Source organism: Dama dama, chromosome 26 (genome assembly GCF_033118175.1).
Source record: "Dama dama isolate Ldn47 chromosome 26, ASM3311817v1, whole genome shotgun sequence".
In the NCBI taxonomy this organism is placed as follows: Eukaryota; Metazoa; Chordata; class Mammalia; order Artiodactyla; family Cervidae; genus Dama; species Dama dama.
This window is the reverse complement of record NC_083706.1, coordinates 38,379,670-38,403,371: the sequence shown is the minus strand read 5'-3', so window position 1 is coordinate 38,403,371 and position 23,702 is coordinate 38,379,670. Positions and strand designations below refer to the sequence as shown.

General features: G+C 38.2%; 1 protein-coding gene and 1 pseudogene across 1 annotated transcript in view; both read right to left on the bottom strand.

The window, feature by feature from the left end:
- Positions 1-23,702, bottom strand: part of ADGB (androglobin) — a 181,338-nt gene that overhangs the window by 7,677 nt on the left and 149,959 nt on the right. Inside the window, exons 30-33 of the mRNA XM_061130178.1 lie at positions 14,867-15,039; positions 8,859-9,035; positions 8,012-8,114; positions 5,485-5,619 (exon numbers count right to left, since the gene is read on the bottom strand). Coding sequence (XP_060986161.1) covers positions 5,485-5,619; positions 8,012-8,114; positions 8,859-9,035; positions 14,867-15,039 — 588 coding nt within the window. The remainder of the gene's footprint in view (positions 1-5,484; positions 5,620-8,011; positions 8,115-8,858; positions 9,036-14,866; positions 15,040-23,702) is intronic.
- On the bottom strand, positions 11,265-14,039 carry LOC133047028 (calcium-independent phospholipase A2-gamma-like; annotated as a pseudogene).

Genomic DNA, 23,702 nt, shown 5'->3' with positions numbered 1-23,702 from the left:
TGAAGTCAAGAGGGCCTTAGAAAGCATCACTATGAACAAAGCTAGCAGAGGTGATGGAACCCCAGTTGAGCTATTTCAAATCCTGAAAGATGATGCTGTGAAAGTGCTGCACTCAAAATGCCAGCAAATTTGGAAAACTCAGCAGTGGCCACAGGACTGGAAAATGTCAGTTTTCATTCCAATCCCAAAGAAAGAAAATGTGAAAGAATGCTCAAACTACTGCATAATTGCACTCATCTTGTACACTAGTAAAGTGATGCTCAAAATTCTCCAAGCCAGGCTTCAGCAATACGTGAACAGTGAACTTCCAGATATTCAAGCTATATTTAAAAAAGGCAGAGGAACCAGAGATCAAATTGCCAACAGCCTCTGGATCATCGAAAAAGCAAGAGAGTTCCAGAAAAACATCTATTTCTTCTTTATTGACTATGCCAAAGCCTTTGACTGTGCGGATCACAATAAACTGTGGAAAATTCTGAAAGAGATGGAAATACCAGACCACCTGACCTGCCTCTTGAGAAACCTGTATGCAGGTCAGGAAGCAACAGTTAGAACTGGACATGGAACAACAGACTGGTTCCAAATAGGAAAAGGAGTATGTTAAGGCTGTATATTGTCACCCTGCTTATTTAACTTATATGCAGAGTACATCATGAGAAACGCTGGGCTGGAAGAAGCACAAGCTGGAATCAAGATTGCTGGGAGGAATATCAATAACCTCAGATATTCAGATGACACCACCCTTATGAGAAAGTGAAGAACTAAAGAGCCTTTTGATGAAAGTGAAAGAAGAGAGTGAACAAGTTGGCTTAAAGCCCAACATTCAGAAAACTAAGATCATGGCATCCGGTCCCATCACGTCATGGCAAATGGATGGGGAAACAGTGGCTGACTTTATTTTTCTGGGCTTCAAAATCACTGCAAATGGTGATTGCAGCCTTGAAATTAAAAGACGCTTACTCCTTAGAAGGAAAGTTATGACCAATCTAGACCGCATATTAAGGAGACGTTACTTTGCCAACAAAGGTCCGTCTAGTCAAGGCTATAGTTTTTCCAGTGGTCATGTATGGATGTGAGAGTTGGACTATAAAGAAAGCTGAGTGGGGAAGAATTGATGCTTTTGAACTGTGGTGTTAGAGAAGACTCTTGAGAGTCCCTTGAACTGCAAGGAGATCCAACCAGCCCATCCTAAAAGAGATCAGTCCTGGGTGTTCATTGGAAGAACTGATGTTGAGGCTGAAACTCCAGTGCTTTGGCCACTTGATGCGAAGAGCTGACTCATTTGAAAAGACCCTGATTTGGGGAAAGATTGAGGACAGGAGGAGAAGGGAATGACAGTGGATGAGACAGTTGGATGGCATCACCGACTCAATGGACATGAGTTTGGGTAGATTCTGAGAGTTGGTGATGGACAGGGAGGCCTGGCGTGCTGCAGTCCATGGGGTCGCAAAGAGTAGGACATGACTGAGCGACTGAACTGAACTGAACTGAGAACTGCAGAAAGTTTGCATTGTTTTAAGTCACCAAGTTCATGATTATTTTTACAGGATAGGAAAATCATGCAATTAAGTTAATTTGTTTTTATTTTTATTAAATATTTTATTAGTTGTACACCTTGGGAATTTTGAAATGTTTCTTAATCAATCTTTTCCATTTTATCATTGTTTTTTGGGAGAGGCTATGTCAAGTTTTCACTGTGCCATGGAAAAAATCCCAATCTCCCATTGACCATTTAATCTTGATTTTCACATGTGGTTGTAAAAGTCTCCAGGAATATTGTAAAGTGATTAATTCATAACAACTTATTAAAAGGGATTATTCATTCATAAATATAATCTAATGCAAAATTTTATAAGCATTAAACACAGTATCATTAATTTTTCATTTTTCAAAAGTATGCCTTTATCAGCAGGATACAAGTGAGAAAAAAGAATACCATACTACAAACCCCAACTTTGCTCCATCATTAAAACAGAAATTCAATCATGTTTTTCACTTTATAACATTAAATAAAATATCCCTAAAATATTGGCATCTTATATACAACAGGACTCTTCTAGAAACCAGTGGTAAATAACTTATTTTTAAAATTATGGTTGGTCTGTGATCTTAGATTTCTAAAGTTCAAGTGTTTTTCTTAGGAACATATCTACTTTTGTTGCATTTACTTTTGGCATTAAAATTTGAATTGTTTCTATGAGACACCAACTCTGCTGACTCTGACTGGAAAGAAAATGCTTTTGATTAATTAGATGTTTGTATTCTTTTACATCCTGCCAAATAATATATATTTTAACAGAGAGGGTGTAAAAGGGGCCGAGAAGGTTAATCTTCATGTTCATCTGTAAAACTGTTCTATCAGAATAAAGTGTACCTGAATAAGGGGCTTCCCAGGTGGCGCAGTGGTAAAGAATCCGCCTAACAGTGCAGGAGATGTAGGAGATGTGGGTTTGATCCCTGCATTGGGAAGATCCCCGGAGAAGGAAATGGCAACCCACTCCAGTATTCTTCGGTGGAAAATCCCATGGACAAAGGAACCTGGCAGGCTACAGTCCATGGGGTCACAAGAGAGCTGGACGCGACTGAGCAGGTGTGCACAGAATAAGGGTAAGCAGAGTATGGACTTGGACTTCCATAACAGTGTAGCTCAAAGAGTGTGTGTGTGTGTGTGTGTGTGTGCGTGTGTGCTGTACTTTCTGCAAACAGGTACTCTATGGGATGAGTCCTGAGAGTATACATTTAGAAATATTTTTATAGCAATTACTCATCACTGGATCATTTTATTGTATCCTATAAAAGTTTCAGTTTGCAACAGAATCAGCAGAAAACTTTTCATTGTAGATAGTAAGAAAATAACCATTTAAAAGGCAGGGTGAAGAATGAGTGAGTGAAGTCACTCAGCCGTGTCCAACTCTTTGCGACCCCAGGGACTGTAGCCTACCAGGCTCCTCCGTCCATGGGATTTTCCAGGCAAGAACACTGGAGCGGGTTGCCATTTCCTTCTCCAGGAGATCTTCCTGACCCAGGGACTGAACCCGAGTCTCCTGCATTGTAGGCAGATGCTTTACCATCTTGAGCCACCAGGGAAGATCCGTCGACTTATTGTAAAGCCTGGGGAAAAGTTTGGGAATAAAGACCAAGGCACTTTCCAAGGCCCCCAGAAATAATAGGGAAGTTGAAAGCCAAGTCTGAGCTCCAACTTGATGATGGCTTGGTGTTGCAAAAAAAATGCTTGGATGTGAAATCAATAATGATATTGTTTACATGTTCTCTGGCATTATGGAGGAAGTTGTTCTAAGTTACCTATTATATATGAAGATAGTAGCAAGAGTAGGGTAGTATTTGAAGAGTCACAAACAAATGAGTAAATAAATATACATACATATATAAGTATGTTGCTATCTGGGGGTTCCCAGGTGGTGCTAGTGGTAAAGAACCTGCCTGCCAATGCAGAAGACATAAGAGATGTGGGTTTGATCCCTGAGTTGGGAAGATCCCCCCAAGTAGGGCATGGCAACCGACTCCAGTATTCTTACCTGGAGGATCCCATGGATAGAGGAGCCTGGCGTGCTACAGTCTACAGGGTTGCAAAGACCTGGACACAACTGAAGCAATATGGCACACACATATATTGCTGTTCAGTGGCTAAGTCAGGTCTGACTCTTTCGAGCCCGTGGACTGTAGCCCTCCAGGCTCCTCTGTCCATGGGATCCTCCAGGCAAGGATGCTGGAGTGGGTTGCCATTTCCTTCTCCAGTGTATGTGTGTATATGCATACCAATGTAAAGCCCAGAGCATGTAAGGCTGACACAGGGTCTACAGTCTCCTGTGGGTAAGGCGTCTTCGGGAGTGAGGGCCAATTTGTGATGCACCAGCAGCAGAGGTGGGAGGAACCCACAAAGTCCCAGAGAAGAGCTGGATAACTGGACCTGTGGTTCTCAAGCAGGGCTGCTGCTACAGCAGCAGGATCTGGGGTACAAGCAGAGTTTCTGTGCCATATGAAGTCCTAGAACCACACGATAGCGCATCCCTTTTTGGTGGGAGGGTAAGTAAATTTCTTTTTGGTGGTGTATAATTAAACATTTTAGACATTTTATTTTATTATAAACTTATCATTTTATTTTAATATAAAATGATAAGACATATTTAAGAGTGCTTTGAAGAATTTTTTGCTTGAGGACAGGCTGCTTTGGTCTCTAGATCTTCCATCCCTACTCATTCTTACCTGTCCTCTCTGTTTTGTGACCCCTCCTTATTACCCAAAACTATATCCTCATAAGTGGTTAATATCTAAAATATATAAATAGCTCATACAAATCAATATTAAAAAAAACCAATCTGATTAAAAATGGACAGAAGACCTGCATATACATTTTTCCAAAGAAGACATACAAATGACAAATAGGCACATTAAAAGATGCTCAACATGCTAATCATCAGAGAAATGCCAGCCAAAACCACAATGAGGTATCACTTCACACCTTTGGAATGACTATTGTCAAAGAGACTATAAATAACAATTATTGGCAAGGGTGTGGAGAAAAGGGAACGCTTGTACACTGCTGGTGAGTATGTAAATTGTTGCAGCCACTGTGGAAAAGAGTCTGGAGGTTCTTTAAAACACTAAAAATAGAGCTACCATATGATCTACTCCAGGGTATATATCTGAATTCCACTCTTGGGTATATAGCTGAAGAAAATGGAAACACTATTTCAAAAAAGATACATTCACCTCAAATGCACATGTTCCATAGCAGCACTATTTACCATAGTCAAAATATAGAAGCAACCTGAGTGTCATCAGCTGATGAATAGATAAATATGTTGTGTATACACACACACACACACACACACACACACATTTGGCCACCTGATGCGAAGAACAGACTCATTGGAAAAGACCCTGATGCTGGGCAAGATTGAGGGCAGGAGAGCAGGAGAGCAGGCGGTGACAGAGGATGAAATGGTTGGATGGCATCATTGACTCAATGGACATGAGTTTGAGCAAACTCCAGGAGATGGTGAAGGACCGGGAAGCCTGGCATGCTGCATTCCATGTGGTTGTAAAGAGTTGAACATGACTTAGCAACTGAATAATCAATCAATCAATGTCTCTCTATATATAATGGAATATATAGTATGTATATAGTGGAAAAATTTGTGTTAGAATAGAGGAACACAAATATTTAACATTGGTTATAAAAGATGTAGGACACTATAGATAAAACAAAAAAAAAGAATCTATATTTAGTGACAATTGTATATGCTATCACTACAAAAAGAAATTTTCACTTTTATCTTTAAGTGTTTATTAATCAGGTCCTTGAGCAGATCACCACTCTAGTAATTAAAATGAAGACTTATGAATCCTATATGCATATTTTTCTGTGTTCAACCCTAGCCATCATATATGTTAACATAATATCTTTTCCAGAATCTTTATTTCAAAATAGGGATTTATCTTACCAATAAGGGCAATACTTACTGATATTTTCCCTCCGTAAGCTCTGATCACGCTCTTCCTTCCCTGCTGGGGAAGATCCTCCACTTTCACTGTTTGTTGACTTTGCTAGATCCTTCATGCCCTTGCCTACTTGCCACTTCTTCCACAGTATGCTCCCTGATGGGTATAGACTCTTTGTTATCAAAATTCATGGCACTCTTTTTATCTGACTCTCTTATGGCACTTGAAGGTGTTACTACTAAATACGACATATGCAGCACTGAAAAAAACCTTGCATTCTATGAAATCACACACACACAAATAACAAGACATATAAAATACATAAATATGTAAAGTTCAAGAATGGGAAAAATTAATTCATCATGGTAGAGATCAGACAAATGGTTTCTTTGAGGAAGGAAAATTCTGGGAAAGAGAATGAAGAGGACTACTGAGATGTTTTATCGTGATCTGAACAGTGGCTCCTGAGTATACATGTATGTGAAAATACACCAAGTTGTTCAATGAAAATATGTGTCTTTCCCAGAGGGAGCGGGTAGAGAGGGAGGTGGGAGGGGGGATCGGGATGGGGAATACATGTAAAACCACGGCTGATTCCTGTCAATGTATGACAAAAACCACTACAGTATTGTAAAGTAATTAGCCTCCAATTAATAAAAATAAATGAAAAAAAAATATGTGTCTTTATTAACTGTAGTTTACATAAGGTCAGCCTTCTCTGAGCTCTGTTCTCCACTCAGCTTTTTCCTTAACTGGTGGCGAATCCCAGTTTTAGCAAAGAATCCAGCTAAACTAGTTTATTGAGAATCTCCCCACCACTGATATCCAATTAAACTTCTTATCCTCCTCACTTGATATTTAATCAAATTTCTCTTCCCTGACCCTTGATACCTAAATAAATTCGTAGAAGTATTTTTTCATTAGTTCCCTGCTTGTTATAAATCTTCACTTGTTTCTGGTGTGTTCAGAATTGAGTTCAATCTCTCTCCTCCTACAACGGTCTTGAATAAAATCTTCTTTGCCATTTTTAAAAAGTATTCAGTGCAATAAATTTTCTTTTACATAAACAACATAAAATTTAAAAAATTAATAATAAAATCTAGAGCTTAATGAACAAGGACTGTATTCTATTCACCTTTATATTCCTAACATTACATTGAAAAGAAAGTGAAAGTATTAGTCACTCAGTTGTGTCCAACTCAGTGACCCCAAGGACTGTAGCCCACCAGGTGCCTCTGTCTATGGGATTCTCCAGGCAAGAATACTGGAGTGGGTTGCCATTCCCTTCTCCAGGGGATCTTCCCAACCCAGGAACTGAACCCCGGTCTCCTGCATTGCAGGAAGATTCTTTACTGTTTGAGCTACCCAGAAAGCCATTACATTAGACTCTACTTAATATAGGAGCGAGTACTTTAAGAGTTAGAAATATTTCAATTTTTGTCAATTTTTAGATATATGATGTAGGAAGAATAAGATGACCATCTGAGTTTTTGTCTAAATGTTATAAAATAGGAATAAATAGTAAGGTCAGCCTCATAGTTGCCATGGGTTAAAGTCAGGTAATAAACAAAAGAACTTTGTGCCCACCCCAGAAAAACAGGATTAGGATGAAATTTATTGTTTATGCTTTTCATATGAAAAGTTATGGAAAATTACTTTTATAACAATTATTGAGTTATACTCCTGAAGATGTGAAAGTGGAAAAGCACAATTTGTGAAGTGAATGTCTTTAGCCTCCGTGGACAGTTCAGTGTGGTGATAGATGTAGGCAGATGAGTATTTGTGGGAAGACTCTCGGGTGATGAAGAGCACTGTCTGCATGCTGGCTGTTTCTTGGTAGCTTGTGAATTTAGAAAATTACTCTGGGTCTGTGTCCTGGTAAGTTGGAAATAATATTATACATCAGTGGGATGATGTGAGTATTAGATGAGACAGAGGTAAAGAATCTGTCGGCCAATGCAGGAGATGCATGTTTGACCCTGGGTAGGGAAGATTCCCTGGAGAAGGAAATGGCAACCCATTCCAGTGTTCTTGCCTAGAAAATCCTATGGTCAGAGGAACCTGGTGGGTTACAGTCTATGGGGTCACAAAGAGTTGGACAAGACTTAGCAACTAAACAATAGCACCTGATTAGTATTTCATAGTCCCAGACCCAAGCAAGTCACTCAATAAAAGTAGTTAACTTTATTACTATGATTCTTATTGCTATTATTTATTGTTACTGGGATTAGAAAAGTGCCAGATTTAAAGTTGTATCCCTGCCTTCAAGTTCATATACTGCTACTTTCTAGACTGCACCCTTATTTCTGGTTTCATCTTTTCTTAATTGGTAAAAATCATATCTACTTGGGGACAAAGTGAACATCTGCTTGGTAAGAAGAAAATGCTTCAGAACCTATTTTCTTATTGAACAGTCCATGACTTTACAGTACTATAAGGAAATAGATGCTGAATCTTTTCTTTTTGGCAAGCACGACTTGTTGACTAGCTCTTAAGAAGTGCAGGTAACGGCTCCATGCTTGGGGCAGCCGGGACAGGGCCCACTGACCTTCTTCCCCGGCTTTGATTTGGCTTTCAGACACAGGCACACACTCAGCATCAGGCGTTTTCCTAATGAACTGGCTGAGATAATGGAGACGAGCCTGGGCAGCCTAAAAGATAGACAGCATCAACACATAGTCCAGGAAACACCATCTCAACAGTACTCGTGACAAGGGGAAATGTCAATGAATATGGCAGTCTGGTCCAGGCCAGCTCTTACCAATCATCAACGAAAAAAATTCTGAACCATTCGTGATTTTGACAGTGATTTGTGAGAACTAGTGAAGAAGCAGTCCTAAAACTTAGTCACTGGGTAGGCCAGCTTAGATCCAGTTGCTCCTGAACTTTTTTCATCTGTCTCAATTACCCTGAGTTGGGGATATGAAACACATGTAATAACAATATTTCACTATGGCAATGATTCTTATATAAAATAGAGAGAGGAGGAATCATGAAGTATGTGTATTTCACAAGGGCAGTGCAGGTTTCCTCTTTATCTAAGGCATGTTCAGAGTACTTGAAAGCATGTATTAGACATTTCAATGCTTTTTTAGTTGGCAGTGTTAAGGACACAGAGTGTTAATCCCAGATGATGTGAAAGAACAAGGTGACCTAAGGTTTGGGCCATAAGTGGTACCATAATGTGCTTGCTTTCGCAAGTCATCTGGGTATCCAGACAGTATTAATAACATTTCACAATGTGTCCAAATGTGGTTTTAATATTTAGTTAGTTGATGTCTGACAAAATTTCAGATATTTCCTAAAGTAGACTATGTGGTTTCACCAATATGGCTCTTCCTTCAGACCATGCCCAGGAGTGAAAGGTAAAGGATAATTTCTCAAACTCAGATAACCTTGATTGATCTTCCTGGCTCCGTCATCTCCCAGGCTTGCTTCATGGCTCGGATTTCATCTGCCCGTTCTGTATCTTTTTTCACTTCAAAAAAGTCTGCTTCATTGTGCTCAGTGACCAGCCTCAGAATCCAGTAGGGTTTATTTGGGTCTTCTTGTTGAGGGTGGACAGCGTACATCTGACAAGGCACAGTGAAAAAGTTTGGGTCAGATGCTTTCTTCCTTTCAAAAGGGTCTAGATTTTACTTTATGATCCATAATTTCACTATTAAGTATTTTACCCAAGAGAAATGAAAGCATGTGCTTGCAAAAAGACTTGGAAAAGAACGTTTATTATAGCCTCATTCATAACAGCCAGAAAGAGGAAAACGATATAAACATCTGTCAATTGATGAATGGATAAACAAACTGTAGTATATTACTCTGTTGTTGTTTAGTTGGGACATTGTATCAGACTCTTTGCGGCCCTGTGAACGGTAAGCCCATCAAGCTCCTCTGTCCATGGGATTTCCCAGGCAAGAATACTGGAGTGGCTTGCTATTTCCTTCTCCAAAGGATCTTCTCAGTCCAGGGATCAAACCTATCTCTCCTGCTTGGAAGGCGGATTCTTTACCACTGAGCCGCCTGGGAAGCTCACATGGACTACTACTTAACATTAAAAAGTAATAAACTATTAATGTACACCATCATGTGATTGAAGTTCACACAGACAATATACTGAAATAAAGAAGTTGAGCATAGAATAGTACATCTTGTATGATTCATTTGTATGAAATTCCAGGACAGGCAAAACTTGCTTGTGGGAGAGGGGTGGGGATGACAGAATCCACTGTGGAGAGGTTTAGGGGAATTGCTAAGCTTAGGGAAATGGGCTATAACCTAAACCTTGACAGAGACATGGGTTACATGATGAGTGCACTTGTCAAAATTCATCTCACTGAAGTGTATATTTAATATTGCTGTATTTCACTGTATGCAAATTTCAACTAAAAACTATAAATAATTCTAAATTCCACTTAGGCTCATTTATACCATCTCTTTACATGAGGGCAGAAATAGTTATTTCCAAGTCTGAATATATTGATATACATTTGTTATGAAAGATAACATTTTGATGTCTTGTAGGATCACTTTCATGCACCTTAGACTGGGAGCTGATTGTCATAGGACTTGAAAAATGTCTAGAAAACTGAGACTTATGGGTAGCAATCTGGTAGGCAGAGGAGCTTGAATCTGATGTGGTTTCTAGCACTTTCCATAAGACTGACACAATGTCAATTATCCATATTACATAATGCAGATGGGGAAGTGGAGATTGGTGGGGGGGAGGACATTGAATGAAGTTTTCATAAGCAGTTTGGTTTTAATGTTACCAAAAAGACCTCCTAGCTTTCTACAATATTCCCTTACTACTCTGATGAAAATTTAAATCTCACAATTGGAAATTCTTTTATTTGTTCTTTCTAAAGCACAGCACATAAGCTCTTGCCATCTTTCATACTGCTTGATAAATAAATTTTTAAGAAACTTCTCCAGGATAAAGTTTTGATTAGGGAAGGGAACACTTTGAAGAACTAAGGGAAGGCCACGTGTCTGTAAGAATTTATGGATTGAATTTAGCTTATTTGCTTTAACTTGGAATAGTTTCATTGTAGTTGTTAATGACAGGACTATTTTCTCAGGAAATTTAAATAATTGATTTTATATCAGTGAATGATAAACTGGAGTTACATTTAGAAAAGTTAACACTAAACATTATCTTGAAGTTTCAAGGCAAAAAAAGTGGTTGATTGGAACTTCATCTATATTTTTGAGCCACATAATGTTGTAAGAAACACATTTTGAATAGAAAATATCATCTGATTCTTTCACATTTCAAACATAATTGTAATTTGATAAAGAATGTTCCATTTTTCTGAATTTTTTTCAGATGATATTACACTAAAAGGCAACATTTGGACTGTAGAATACAGCTAGTGAGAACATAAGTAATGTAAATTTAGGAAGAGATTAGCTTCTTCATATGAAATAAGACCAGTGATCAAATAAATTCAACATGATTTTGGTGACTAAAGCAAAAATGCAAAGTATATGATATTTGGTTCATATGTTAATAAATTTTCAAACAACCAACAATATCATTCCAAAAGCTACTAAAATCAGCTAGTACAACATTAAGATTCCTAAAGCTTAGTTCATTATTATTGTCATAAAACCCAACTCCCATATGAATTCTGAAAGCAAACCTACCCTTTGTGCCTCACCTGATGGTCTAAACATCATTTTTTTCAGGATTCCCTAGGACTCTTGGGTGTTGAAAGTTACCTCATGCTGAATCCCACAATTCCATACTAAACTTAATGTATCTTCTGAACAGACTTTCATTTTGGAGAGTATGCATGCATTCCTCACAGTTTGGAAAAGAACAGAAGGCTTTCCCACATGTCCATTTTTAGTTTTATCCAATCATTAGCTTTCTGAATAACTTTTCTGGACAATATTTTTGCAAGTTTTTCCATTTTTTCCTTATTTTCTTTCTATGGACTTCAACCCTTTTACCTGAATCTTATCCAGGTTTTCGTTTCAGCTTTCATCTAGAGGTAAGTGTCTGTACATTATGGGATTGAATCTAAAATGGGTAACAGGAAATAACAGAAGGTCGAGTATTACACGGGTTTTTCTGCATCTGCAGCACTGTTGGTAACTTCAGCTTGGTTTTCAAGCGTGTGTCTGTCACAGTGTTTCCCACATCACTCTCATAATGTCCAGGGCCCAACATTCAATGTCCTAGGCACGCTAATGGGATGGCTGACCAAAGACATTTACACTCATTCATTGCTGATACTGAAGCTTTAGTTGGAAGCAAACTTCCCTCTTGATGATCATTTTCCAAAAGCACACATTGCAAAGTAGCCTGGAGCAGCAGATGCAGCTCTGGTGGCCTACCACGTCTTATACTGACAGCCTTCCGACTACTAAGAGCTAGTAATAAAAGCTGTTTTTGGCATTATCCCTCTGTTTACCATGGTACCTACTGCAGCTACCTTAAGGCTTCTGGGATTTCTTGCTATTCCTATCATTAGTGTGTATCCCATTCTATCCTTGAGAATATTTCCAAAAGTTCGACTATCATAAAATGCAGGGCTCCAATTCATTTTGACAGTTCCAATGATGACATTTTGTGAAAACACATCTTATCTTCATTTTTGACAGAGTTCCTTACATTCACCCAAGGACATATGAAACGATTCCAACATGAAGCTAATATGGTGCCTGTACTTCCACCACAAATGCAGTCAAAGAACTGATAAACTGGTTTGTGTGTGAGTTCCACTGATTTCCATAATATCTGAAGAGTTGTCACATCCCTTATTCCTCCATCATCAATTGTGCAAGTTCTTCCTTTCACTGGATTCATGTAGCCAAAGTAAAGCCAACATTTTTCTAACTGCAGTCTGAAAAATGCCATCTTTAATTTGTCTCAGTTCTAAAAAATATGGAATAATTCTTTCCTTGGCAGCCACTCCTTTTCCCTCAGGAAATTTTTGAAGATGAAAGTCACTTCTTCAATCCATTAATGCAGAGCTTTGGGTCAGTTGTTCTTAATGCTTGAATGAATGCCCAGATTCTGTCATCAATACTTATCCTGGCAGTTTTTTCTTGTTGAAGAGGTAAATGTTTTTTCTTCTCTCCATTTTTGTCTTTGCTCCTAGTCTTGCTTACTTTTAACTGCCTCTTCCTGGAACTGAATCATACTTTAATTTGGTAATGAGTACACCAGTATACCTACCTACACTAAAGCTCGTCCACCTTCATTGAAATGAGTAAGAAAATTTGCAGTACTTTGTTTAGTATTAATAGAAACTAGAGGAAGCTCAGGTGTCCCACTTGAACTTAAAAGCTTGTCCATAGCATATAAAGAAGATTCTGAGTCCAGCTTCTTACAAGTCAGGACACCAGTAACTGAAGAATTGTATTTTCTCTTTTCAGTGTTTCTACTTTCAATTTATAATTTGTCTTGGAAATGTTTATTTCCTTTTTTTGAGACTTTCCTCCTCATCTTTCAAGTATGAATTAATATGATTTTATAAAAGGTAGAATGACTCTACAAATTGTGTGGGTAAACCATTTATGCTATGAAAATGACTTTGTTTACTCTTTCTTCATCTTTATACCCTGACTTCTCTTTTCTGCTGATTTAACACTATTTTTTCAGAGATTTGGCAGTTTGCTTAACATTTACCTGTTTTCATCGGCCACTATAGGATACTTTTCTTAATATTTGATAACTTTCCTTATTGAGCTAAACGTGAAGTCACTTCATTCTGATTGCCAAAACAACCTTTGAAACAAATTTCAAGGGTGACATAGGAATGCTCACTTTTCTAAGTCCCTTAGGAGCACAAATGATAAATTTAAAAATTCTAATATATAAACCTTGGTTGCTTGTAGAGTACCAGTGTTACTTGAAGTATGTGCTTCACTTTGGTCTGTTTACATTTCATTTTGCTTATACAAAATCTTCTTTGTAGGCTGATGTGGCTTATCCTCCAATAATGCTGAGGTGGGCCTAAGAAATACAGTTGCTTGCCTCTCTACTTCTTCAAAAGACCATTTGCATTATGGGATGCAGGCTGAAACTGCTTCTGTAGCAGTGGCAATTCTCCCCTTCCTGGCGTTGACATTGGACTGGAGCTGGCTTGCAACAGCTGAGCTTTCAATGCAAACAGAAGAGCAGCACCCTGAACCTCACCAGCCCCTCAGTTTCCTCTTGCCACCAGTGGAAGTTAAGTTAAGGTTATTTACCTTTCAATGTTTCCAAAGGTATACTCCAAGAGCTAAGAAATTACATCTTGAAAATGCAAGTGGACAGGTATTTCTATGACTGGAGTATGGGAAAATGGAGTCATCATCTTTGAATCTGTTCATTTTTCTTTAGTGTCTGTTTTACTACCAATATACTATTTGGTTAACCAAACTGGGAGATACCCTTTGTTCCTTCTTGCTGTTTGTCACCCCTTTGGATTAATAACTACATCTTGAGTTTGTTTCTTAGCTAGTTCTTTATTTGTCTTCTTCCTTTCTTTGACCTGTATCTGAAACAGCCTGTACTCTTTTGTTTGGACTATTGCACTGCTTTCTGATGGTCTTCCTATCTCTAGTCTTTTTGCCTTTAATTTCATACCCTTAAAAGTCATCAAGATATCTGAAATGTAAATCTCATCATGTCAATACACTTCTTAAAGGCCCCACCTCCCACCTCCCAGCCCTGCATAGCCTAAGCTGCAATCACCAATGATGGGAAGATTTTGTCCTTACAGATAATTTGCCTTGAGTTCAGTGTTTAAACAGCTTGAATCTGAGTATCTTTAGGATTGTACTCATACTCCTCAAATTTCCCACCCATATACTCCTCCTTACCCCTAATCATTGGGATTACTTAACTGGCAGTGAAAAAATTTGGAATCAGATCCCTGGTTTATAGAGTCCCACCTTTCTAATCAGGCTTGAAGGCTCCTCTCCACTTGACCCTTACTTACCCTTCCAGCCTCTTACCTCATAACTTAGTGACTAAAAAACCAGATTGTGTTGGATTTTGCCTCAGCATGTCTTTGATCACTGACTCAGTTCAGGATTCCTCTAGGCAGAGGTACCTATCCTTTCTACCACTGTACATATCATATGCAACATCACAGCTCTCTTTTTACCTTCAGTCTCCTCCATGAGACTGTGTGTTCTTTGAAGGTAAGGGTTGTATAATATTAACATTAGAAATCCAAGTCCCCCAAACATCTTACCTATTAAAAGCTCAATTAATGATTTTTGATACTAAACTAAAGAAGACTGCTTACAGAAGATGTCCAAGGAATGTACTTAAAGTATCCAGATGATTGCTGGACACAAGGAGATGGAACCTTTTGATTTTTTTCCTTAAAAGATAAGGTTAAACAGTGACCCAATGAGCCTAAAGCTGTTAAATAATTCTGATAAGAAAAAGCATCGCACCCACCTGAGGCTCAAAGCGAGGTGCTTGTTTTTCTTTGGCTGTCTTTTCTTTCTCAGAAGACTTCTCTTTACCTTTTCTTGTTGCTTTAGAAGTTCCTGAAGATTTTTGTCCCTCACTAATAGTGTGGGAATCTGGACTTCCTAAGGTAATTAATTCCTCATGTTTTTCTCCATGTGCTAGTGGAAAAAAAGGAAACTGGTGAGTCAAGATATAACATAGCATGTAGGAAAAAGAGAAGAAGTTAAAGAAAAATGGTTAGTACAGAACTTTGGGTTTTTTTTTTTTTCTTTTTTTTTAAACAAACAAGTAAGCAAATGAACAGAATTTTTATAACGACCTATGAGACTCATTTTTATACAATTGAGAGAGAATTCACATACTATAAACCCCCCACTGAAATTATAAATCTGTAGTTTTGGTTTATTCATAAAGTTATGTAATGATCACTGCTATCTGATTTATTCCTGATCTGGATGTTCTTAGGTCCTTTTCTTGCCTAATTGCCTTGACTAATATCTTCAGTACAATGTTGAATTGATTTATCTCTGCTTTAATATTTGTTAATCCCTTCCCACTACCTATTTTGGGTTTAGTTTTTCTTTCTTTTCCAGTTTTCTAGTTTTTTTTTTAAGGTGGAAAGTTAAGTTACTGATTTGAGACCTTTGTTCATTTTAAATGCAAGCATTTATAGCTATAAGTTTCCCTGTTAGTACTGCTTTCATTGGGCTTCCCAGGTGGTGCTAGTGGTAAAGAACCCACCTGCCAACGCGGGAGACATAAGAGATATGGGTACAATCCCTGGGTAGGGAAGATCCTCTGGAAGACGGCATGACAACTCACTCCAGTATTCTTGCCTGGAGAATTCCATGGACAGAGGAGCCTGTTGGGCCATGGTCCATAGGGTCATAAAGAGTTGGACACGACTGAAGTGACTTAGCATGCAGGGAGGTACTGCTTTCAAGGCATCTGGTACATTTTGCTATGTTGTTAATTGTTTTTCATTCATCTCTAAGTACTTTTAAACTTCCCTTATAGTGCACTTCATTTCTTCTTGTGGATATGAGTTACTACCTAGTAGCCTTTGATTTCAGCCTGAATGACTTCCTCCGGTGTTTCTCATAGAGAAGATTTGTTGGTAACACTTTTTTCAGTTTTTGTTTTTCTGGAAATGAGGCTTTGAAAGAGATTCAGTTCCAGTTTCCTGTTCCAGGAACACAGACTTTTAGATTTCAAAGATACTGCTTTGCTGGAGACCATGGGATGGGACTGGGACAAGTAAAAACCCTATAAACCTTCCTGTCCTTAAAGAGATAGGATCATTTTTCTGGAAAAGAGCCTTTGGTGATTTCCAGAATTCTAAGAGTTGATTCTGATCATCTCTGCTAGTTTTTTTGTTTGTTTGTTTTTATGGAGGATTTAATTTTTTGAATCCTTTTTTTCTGTTTTTGGTATTTCCATTGATGTTCTCCTGGGTTTCTTTTCTTCTTTTAAGCTTCTGAGTTATCTCTGCATGATGTTTGTCTGGAGCAGAATCCTGAGGGAATGGAGAGTTCACATAGGCCAGTTTTCTCACAGCTGCCTGGAGACCTTGTCATAAGAGCATGAAATAGCAAAAAGCTCTGTGGAAGTAGGTGAGATTCCATTCCAAACAGCTCAGCTCTTGAATGTGATGAGTAGACAAAGTAAAAAACGGACTGATTTAACTTGTGGGCAGGAAAGTGAAAATAATAAGACCACAGAAAGAAAATAAGGTTACTTAAGTGAAAGTAAGAGTGAGGCACAAGGGTAGAGAAATGATGAATCATGGCAACTGAACCAAGAGACAAAGAAGAAAGAAAGACAAAGATTTTTATAGGAAGCCACACAATAAAATCATCTTTTTCAGAAACCCAGGAGAGAGTGTAGAGACACTGCAAAGGGTATATTTTCTCTTTGGTTTTTTGAGACCTTTGGTTAGCCAAAAACTTTGAGGGTGAAAAAGCACTACTCGCACAGAAATGGGAGCCCATGTATTTCAGCACTGCTTCCTTGCAGAGCTCCTCACGGTGCCTCTGGTCCATACAGATGGTGCAGTACCAGCTCTCCACCTCCAGCCCAGGTATGAGAAAACTGGGCCTTGACCAGTCTCATTGGCTACAGCTACCACCTCGGTTTCTTACCTCAGTAAAATCCAGGCCCCAGAGGTCTCAATGGCAGCAAAGTCAGGATTTATCTGGCCAGCGCTACATAACAGGATCTCATAAAAGCTGGAGTAGAGGAAGTCATTCTTTTTACCTTGTGCTGCCAGACAACTCTGTTACCAGTAATGCTATGCTTATCATAAAGCAGCAATTCACAATTGTAATGAATGTATGAATTACTCAAAGAGACTGAAAAATGTAGATCCTGAAGCTCAAACCTCAGAGAGTCAAACCCCTTAGAGTTTAATATTGTTGTGTTCACTTGCTCAGTTGTGTCCAACTCTTGCAACCCCATTGGACTCCAGCACACTAGGCTTTCCTCTCCTTCACTGTCTCCTAGAGTTTTCTCAAACATATGCATTGAGCTGTTCATGCCATCCAACCTTCTCATCCTCTGTCACCCCCTTCTCCTCCTGCATTCATCTTTCCCAGCATCAGGGTCTTTTCCAATGAGCCAGTTCTTTGCATCAGGTGGCCAAAGTATTGGAGCTTCACCTTCAACAACAGTCTCTCCAATGAACACCCAGGACTGATCTCATTTAGGATGGACTGGTTGGATCTCCTTGCAGTCCAAGGGACTCTCAAGAGTCTTCAGTCTTCTTCAACACCACAGTTCAAAAGCATCAGTTCTTCAGTGCTCAGCCTTCTTTATGGTCCAACTCTCACATCTGTACATGACTACTGGAAAAACCATAGTTTCGACTATATAGACCTTTCACAGCAAAGTGATGTTTCTGCTTTTTAATACACTGTCTAGGTTTGTCATAGCTCTTCTTCCAAGAAGCAAGCATCTTTTAACTGATATGGAACCCAGGAATATATAATTTTAAAACTACCTCAAGTAGTTCTGAGTCATATTTGAGAAAGACTTTTAAGCAGTATATACAGCTTTTCCTTTCCATTGAAGCAAATGCTACAAAGAGCTGGGCTGAGGGGAAGGATACCACTATGTGAGAGTTCAATGAAGCTGAAGGTACCTTTGGTTTTTATTCTTTTTTATTTATTTTATTTTTTTAAAAATGTATTTATTTTAATTGGAGGCTAATTACAATATTGTAGTGGTTTTTGCCATACATTGACATGAATCAGCCATGGGTGTACATGTGTTCCCCATCCTGAACCCTCCTCCCACCTCCCTCCCCATCCCATCCCTCTGGGTCATCCCAGTGCACCAGCCCAGAGTACTCCGTCTCATGCATTGAACCTGGGCTGACGATCCGTTTCACCCTTGATAATATACATGTCTCAATGCTATCCTCTCAAGTCATCCCACCCTTGCCTTCTCCCACAGAGTCCAAAAGACTGTTCTATACATCTGTGTCTCTTTTGCTGTCTCACATATAGGGTTATCATTACCATCTTTCTAAATTCCATATATATGTGTTAGTATACTGTATTGGTGTTTTTCTTTCTGACTTCACTCTGTATAATACGCTCCAGTTTCATCCATCTCATTAGAACTGATTCAAATGTATCATTTTTAATGGCTGAGTAATAGTCCATTGTGTATATGTACCACAGCTTTCTTATCCATTCGCCTGCTGATGGACATGTAGGTTGCTTCCATGTCCCGGCTATTACAAACAGTGCTGAGATGAATATTGGGGTACACGTGTCTCTCTCAATTCTGGTTTCCTCAGTGTGTATGCCCAGAAGTGGGATTGCTGGGTCATATGGCAGTTCTATTTCCAGTTTTTTAAGGAATCTTCACACTGTTCTCCATAGTGGCTGTACTAGTTTGCATTCCCACCAACAGTGTAAGAGGGTTCCCTTTTCTCCACACCCTCTCCAGCATTTATTGCTTGTAGACTTTTGGATAGCAGCCATTCTGACCAGCGAGAGATGGTACCTCATTGTGGTTTAGATTTGCATTTCTCTGATAATGAATGATGTTGAGCACCTTTTCATGTGTTTGTTAGCCATCTGTATGTCTTCTTTGGAGAAATGTCTGTTTAGTTCTTTGGCCCATTTTTGATTGGGTCATTTATTTTTCTGGAATTGAGCTGTGGGAGCTGCTTGTATATTTTTGAGATTAATTCTTTGTCAGCTGCTTTGTTTGCTATTATTTTCTCCCATTTGGAAGGCTGTCTTTTTACCTTGCTTATAGTTTCCTTTATTGTGAAAAAGCTTTTAAGTTTAATTAGGTCCCATTTGCTTATTTTTGCTTTTATTTCCATTTCTCTGGGAGGTGGGTCATAGAAGATTCTGCTGTGATTTATGTCAGAGAGTGTTTCCCTATGTTTTCCTCTAGGAGTTTTATAGTTTCTGGTCTTACATTTAGATCTTTAATCCATTTTGAGTTTATTTTTGTGTATGGTGTTAGAAAGTGTTCTAGTTTCATTCTTTTACAAGTGGTTGACCAGTTTTCCCAGCACCACTTGTTAAAGAGATTGTCTTTTCTCCATTGTATATCCTTACCTCCTTTGTCAAAGATAAGGTGTCCATAGGTGCATGGATTTATCTCTTGGCTTTCTATTTTGTTCCATTGATCTATATTTCTGTCTTTGTGCCAGTATCATACTGTCTTGATGACTGTGGCTTTGTAGTGGAGCCTGAAGTCAGGCAGGTTGATTCCTCCAGTTCCATTCTTCTTTCTCAAGATTGCTTTGGCCTTTCGAGGTTTTTTGTATTTCCATAGAAATTGTGAAATTATTTGTTCTAGTTCCGTGAAAAATACTGTTGGTAGCTTGATAGGGATTGCATTGAAGCTATAGATTGCTTCGGGTAGTATACTCATTTTCACTATATTGATCCTTCCAATCCATGAACATGATATATTTCTCCATCTATTTGTGTCCTCTTTGGTTTCTTTCATCAGTGTTTTATAGTTTTCTATATACAGGTCTTTCGTTTCTTTAGGTAGATATATTCCTAGGTATTTTATTCTTTTCATTGCAATGGTGAGTGAAATTGTTTCCTTAATTTCTCTTTCTGTTTTCTCATTGTTAGTGTACAGGAATGCAAGGGATTTCTGTGTGTTAATTTTATATCCTACAACTTTACTATATTCATTGATTAGCTTTAGTCATTTTCTGGTGGAGTCTTTAGGGTTTTCTACGTAGAGGATCATGTCATCTGCAAACAGTGAGAGTTTTACTTCTTTTCCTATCTGGAGTCCTTTTATTTCTTTTTCTGCTCTGATTGCTATGGCCAAAACTTCCAAAACTATGTTGAATAGTAGTGGTGAGAGTGGGCTACCTTGTCTTGTTCCTTACTTTAAGGGAAATGCTTTCAATTTTTCACCATTGAGGATAATATTTGCTGTGGGTTTGTCATATATAGCTTTTATTATGTTGAGGTATGTTCCTTCTGTGCCTGCTTTCTGGAGAGCTTTTATCAAAAATGGATGTGGAATTTTGTCAGAGGCTTTCTCTGCATCTATTGAGATAATCATATAGTTTTTATCTTTCAATTTGCTAATGTGGTGTATTACATTGATTGATTTGTGGATATTAAAGAATCCTTGCATCCCTGGGATAAAGCCCACTTGATCATGATGTATGACCTTTTTAATATGTTGTTGGATGTTGTTTGCTAGAATTTTGTTAAGGGTTTTTGCATCTATGTTCATCAGTGATATTGGCCTGTAGTTTTCTTCTTTTGTGGCATTTTTATCTGGTTTTGGTATTAGGGTGATGGTGGCCTCATAGAATGAGTTTGGAAGTTTACCTTTCTCCGCAATTTGCTAAGTGTTTGAGTAGGATAGGTGTTAGCTCTTCTCTAAATTTTTGGTAGAATTCAGCTGTGAAGCCGCCTGGTCCTGGACTTTTGTTTGCTGGAAGATTTCTGATTATAGCTTCAATTCCCATGCTTGTGATGGGTCTGTTAAGATTTTATATTTCTTCCTGATTCAGCTTTGGAAAGTTGTACTTTTCTAAGAATTTTTCCATTTCTTTCTAGTTGTCCATTTTATTGGTATATAGTTGCTGATAGTAGTCTCTTATGATATTTGGTATTTCTGTGTTTTTTGCTGTGATCTCTCCATTTTCATTTCTAATTTTGTTGCTTTGATTCTTCTCCCTTTGTTTCTTGATGAGTCTGGCTAATGGTTTGCCAATTTTATTTATCTTCTCAAAGAACCAGCTTTTAGCTTTGTTGATTTTTGCTATGGTCTCTTTTGTTTCTTTTGCATTTATTTCTGCCCTAATTTTTAAGATTTCTTTTCTTCTACTAACCCTGGGGTTCTTAATTTCTTCCTTTTCTAGTTTCTTTAGGTGTAGAGTTAGATTATTCATTTGACTTCTTTCTTGTTTCTTGAGGTAAGCCTGTAATGCTATGAACCTTCCCCTTAGCACTGATTTTACAGTGTCCCATAGGTTTTGGGTTGTTGTGTTTTCATTTTCATTTGTTTCTATGCATATTTTGATTTCTTTTTTTTTTTATTTCTTCTGTGATTTGTTGGTTATTCAGAAGTGTGTTGTTTAGCCTACATATGTCAGAATTTTTAATAGTTTTTTTTTCCTGTAATTGACATCTAATCTTACTGTGTTGTGGTCAGAAAAGATGCTTGGAATGATTTCAATTTTTTTGAATTTATCAAGGCTAGATTTATGGCCCAGGATGTGATCTATTCTGGAGAAGGTTCCATGTGCACTTGAGAAAAAGGTGAAATTCATTATTTTGGGGTGAAATGTCCTATAAATATCAATCAGGTCTAACTGGTCCATTGTATCATTTAAAGTTTGTGTTTCCTTGTTAGTTTTTTGTTTAGTTGATCTATCCATAGGTGTTAGTGGGGTATTAAAGACTCCCACTATTATTGTGTTATTGTTAATTTCTCCTTTCCTACTTGCTAGCATTTGCCTTACATATTGCAGTGCTCCTATGTCAGGTGCATATATATTTATAATTATTATATCTTCTTGGATTGATCCTTTGATCATTATGTAGTGTCCTTCTTTATCTCTTTTCACAGCCTTTATTTTAAAGTCTATTTTATCTGATATGAGTATTGCTACTCCTGCTTTCTTTTGGTCTCCATTTGCATGAAATAGCTTTTTCCAGCTCTTCACTTTCAGTCTGTATGTTTTCTTTGTTTTGAGTTGGATCTCCTGTAGACAGCATATATAGGGGTCTTGTTTTTGTACCCATTCAGCCAGTCTTTGTCTTGTGGTTGGGGCATTCAACCCATTTACATTTAAGGTAATTACTGATAAGTATGATCCTGTTGTCATTTAGTTTGTTGTTTTGGGTTCGAGTTTATACACCTTTTCTGTGTTTCTTGTCTAGAGAAGATCCTTTAGCATTTGTTGAAGAACTGGTTTGATGGTGCTGAATTCTCTGAGCTTATGCTTGTCTGTAAAGTTTTGATTTCTCCTTCATATTTGAATGAGATCCTTGCTGGGTACAGTAACCTGGGTTGTAGGTTTTTCTCTTTCATCCCTTTAAGCATGTCCTGACATTCCCTTCTGGCCTGAAGAGTTTCTATTGAAAGATCAGCTGTTATCCTTATAGGAATCCCTTTGTGTGTTATTTGTTGTTTTTCCCTTGCTGCTTTTAATAATTGTTCTTTGTGTTTGACTTTTGTTAATTTGATCAATATGTGTCTTGGGGTCTTTTGCCTTGGGTTTATCCTGTTTAGGACTCTCTGGGTTTCTTGGACTTGGGTGACTATTTCCTTCCCCATTTTAGTTTTCACCTCTTATCTCCTCAAGTATTTTCTCGTGTCCTTTCTTTTTGTCTTCTTCTTCTGGGACTCCTATGATTTGAGGTCCCTGAGGTTGTCCTCATTTCTTTTAATTCTTTTTTCCTCTCTGCTTCATTTATTTATTTCTACCATTCTATCTTCTACCTCACTTATCCTATCTTCTGCCTCCGTTATTCTACTGTTGATTCCCTCCAGAGTGTTTCTGGTCTCATTTATTGCATTATTCATTATTGATTGACTCTTTTATTTCTTCTAGGTCCTTGTTAAACATTTCTTGCATCTTCTCAATCATCCAGGCTATTTATCTGTAACTCCATTTTGTTTTCAAGATTTTGGATCATTTTTACTATCATTATTCTGAATTCTTTTTCAGGTAGACTCCCTAGCTCCTCCTCTTTTGTTTGGTTTGGGGGGTATTTATCATGTTCCTTTACCTGTTCAGTATTTCTCTGCCTTTTCATCTTGTTTAGATTGCTGTGTTTGGGGTGGCCTTTCTGTAGTCTGGCAGTTTGTAGTTCCTCTTTATTGTGGAGGTTCCTCCCTATGGGTGGGGTTGGACGAGTGGCTTGTCAAGGTTGGGGAAGCTTGCATCAGTGTGCTGGTGGGTGGAGCTGGATTTCTTCTCTCTGGAGTACAATGAAGTGTCCAATAGTGAGTTTTGAGATGTCTATAGGTTTGGTGTGACTTTGGGTAGCCTGTATATTGAAGTTCAGGGCTATGTTCCTCTGTTGCTGAAGAATTCGTGTGGTATGTCTTGCTCTGGAACTTGTTGGCTCTTGGGTGGTGCTTGGTTTCTGTGTAGGTATGGAGGCTTTTGGATGAGCACTTATGGATTAATGTTCCCTGGAGTCAGGAGTTCTCTGGTGTTTTCAGATTTTGGACTTAAGCCTCCTGCCTCTGGTTTTCAGTCTTATTCTTACAATAGCCTCAAGACTACTCCATCCAATTATAAAACATCTAGGTTAATGGTGAAAAGATTCTCCACAGTGAGGGATACCAAGAGAGGTTCACA